At 56.3% G+C, this 1,935-nt stretch overlaps 1 protein-coding gene across 1 annotated transcript in view; it reads right to left on the reverse strand.

Moving 5' to 3' along the window:
* Nucleotides 1–449: 449 nt before the first annotated feature.
* EMH_0014210 (uncharacterized protein) overlaps nt 450–1,935 on the reverse strand; it is a gene marked incomplete at both ends in the record, with an annotated part of 12,379 nt that continues 10,893 nt past the window's right edge. Inside the window, 2 exons of the mRNA XM_013500034.1 lie at nt 450–711; nt 1,049–1,776. Of these exons, the coding sequence (XP_013355488.1) occupies nt 450–711; nt 1,049–1,776 (990 nt within the window). The remainder of the gene's footprint in view (nt 712–1,048; nt 1,777–1,935) is intronic.

Raw genomic sequence — 1,935 nt, forward strand, 5'->3', positions numbered from 1 at the left:
TAAACAAGACAGCAACCTGCAGCAGCAGCAGCAGCAGCATCAGCAGCAGCAGCAGCAGCAGCAGCAGCAGCAGCAGAAACGGGAGAAGCGGCCGCAGCAGCGGCAGCAGCAGCAGCAGCAGCAACAGCATACACAAAACGGCATTAAAGATGTCCTCAGACACCACAGAAGCAGCAGCAGCAGTGGAGTAGCATTGCTGCAGCAGAGATACAGCAGCAGCAGCAGCAGCAGCAGCAGCTCTGGCCTGCTGCATATCTGCTGCAGCAGCGGTATTGCAGTACCCAAACCCCTAAACCCTAAACCCTAAACCCTTATACCCCGCAGCAGCAACAAGAGTAAAGAGCAGAAAAGAACAATAAAAATAAAAATAAAATATTAATTATAAACAACAAACGGGACAACAACCTGCAGCAGCAGCAGCAGCAGCAACAGCAGCAGCAGCAGCACACTTACGCTGCTACTCTACGGGCGCGGGGATCTGTCTCCTTAGAGCGAGCCTCACGCAGCAGCGCCTGCAAGGCTTCAGCACCAGTGGACCTGCAGCTGCTGCTGCTGCTGCCGTTGCTGCTGCTGCTGCTGCTGCTGCTGCTGCTGCTGCTGCTGCTGCTGCTGCGTTTACCCCTGCTGCTGCTGCTCACAGCCTTGCCGTCAGAAAATGCTGCGGGGGGAGGAGACAGCTGAAGCGCATCGAAGAGAACTGCTGCCAGCTGGCTGCAACAAACACACAAACAATACACTGCAGCAAACAATTTGCTGCGGCTGCTGCTGCTGCTGCTGCTGCTGCTGTTGCAGTTGGTGCTGCAGCTGCTGCTGCAGCAGCTGCTGCAGCTGCTCTAGTTGCTGCTGCAGTTTCTGCTGTAGTTTCTGCTGCAGTTCATGCTGCGGTATCTGCTGCAGTTTCTGCTGCTGTCGTTGCTGCTGCTGCTGCTGCTGCAGTTTCTGCTGCAGTTGCTGCTGCTGCTAGATCCCTGCAAAAGGAGACAGTTGGTGTTTAAAAAAAGGAGACACTTTATATTTTTTTTTAATTTTTTTTTATGTGTCTCCGCACCTAGGAGAGTTGATGTTTACATCTCTCTGCCCCGTGAGCTCTTCTATAAGCCGCCTGATTCGTCTCTCTAGCTGTCTCTGTTCCTGCAGAGCCTCGCTGGGGTCTCCTGCTGCTGCTGCTGCTGCTGCTGCTGCTGCTGCTGCTGCTGCTGCTGCAGCAGCAGCACTAGCAGCTGCGCCAGCAGCAACACCGTCGCGCTCCACGTTCGCTGCTTGCAGCTCCTTACCCTCGACAGGCAACCCCCCCGGTGGCCCACTGTCTGCTGCTGCTGCTGCTGCTGCTGCTGCTGCTGCTGCTGCTGTCTCCTGTGTCTCCTGTGTCTCTTCTGTCTCCTCTGTTGCATCTGTCTCCTCTGGTGGGGGGTGGGATCCGATCCCGGGTTTTGTTTTCCAGCCGGTAGAAAGAAGAGACAGAGAAAGAGACAGTCCCCTTCTCTCTATTGCAGCTAAAACAGAGATGAGGGGTCTCTCTATATGTGCCCATACACCCCACGGGAGACTGAGGGGTTGTATGTTGTCTTTTACATGCTGCTGCTGCTGCTGCTCCTGCTGCTGCTGCTGCTGGTGCTGCTGCAGCAGTTGCTGCTGCTGCTGCTGCAGCAGCTGCTGCTGCTGCTGCAGCAGCACCAACGTTGCTGCAGCACGAGCCTCGCAGAACGCAGCAACATCGATGCTGCTGAGCTCCTCTGGCTTGCGGGGGGGACAGCAGCGCTTGAACTGCGGAGACAGCTGAAGAGAAAAGGAGACAGAGACAGGAGCGGAGACAAGGAGACAGCTGGGGATCGTGTGGGGTCCTGCTGCTCCAGCAGCAGCAGCAGCACCAGCAGCAGCAGCAGCAGCAGCAGCAGATGCGCCACTTTCTGCTGCTCCTGATGAAGGACACCCCAC

Source organism: Eimeria mitis, genomic scaffold (genome assembly GCF_000499745.2).
Source record: "Eimeria mitis Houghton genomic scaffold, Emh_scaff494, whole genome shotgun sequence".
Classification (NCBI taxonomy): domain Eukaryota; phylum Apicomplexa; class Conoidasida; order Eucoccidiorida; family Eimeriidae; genus Eimeria; species Eimeria mitis.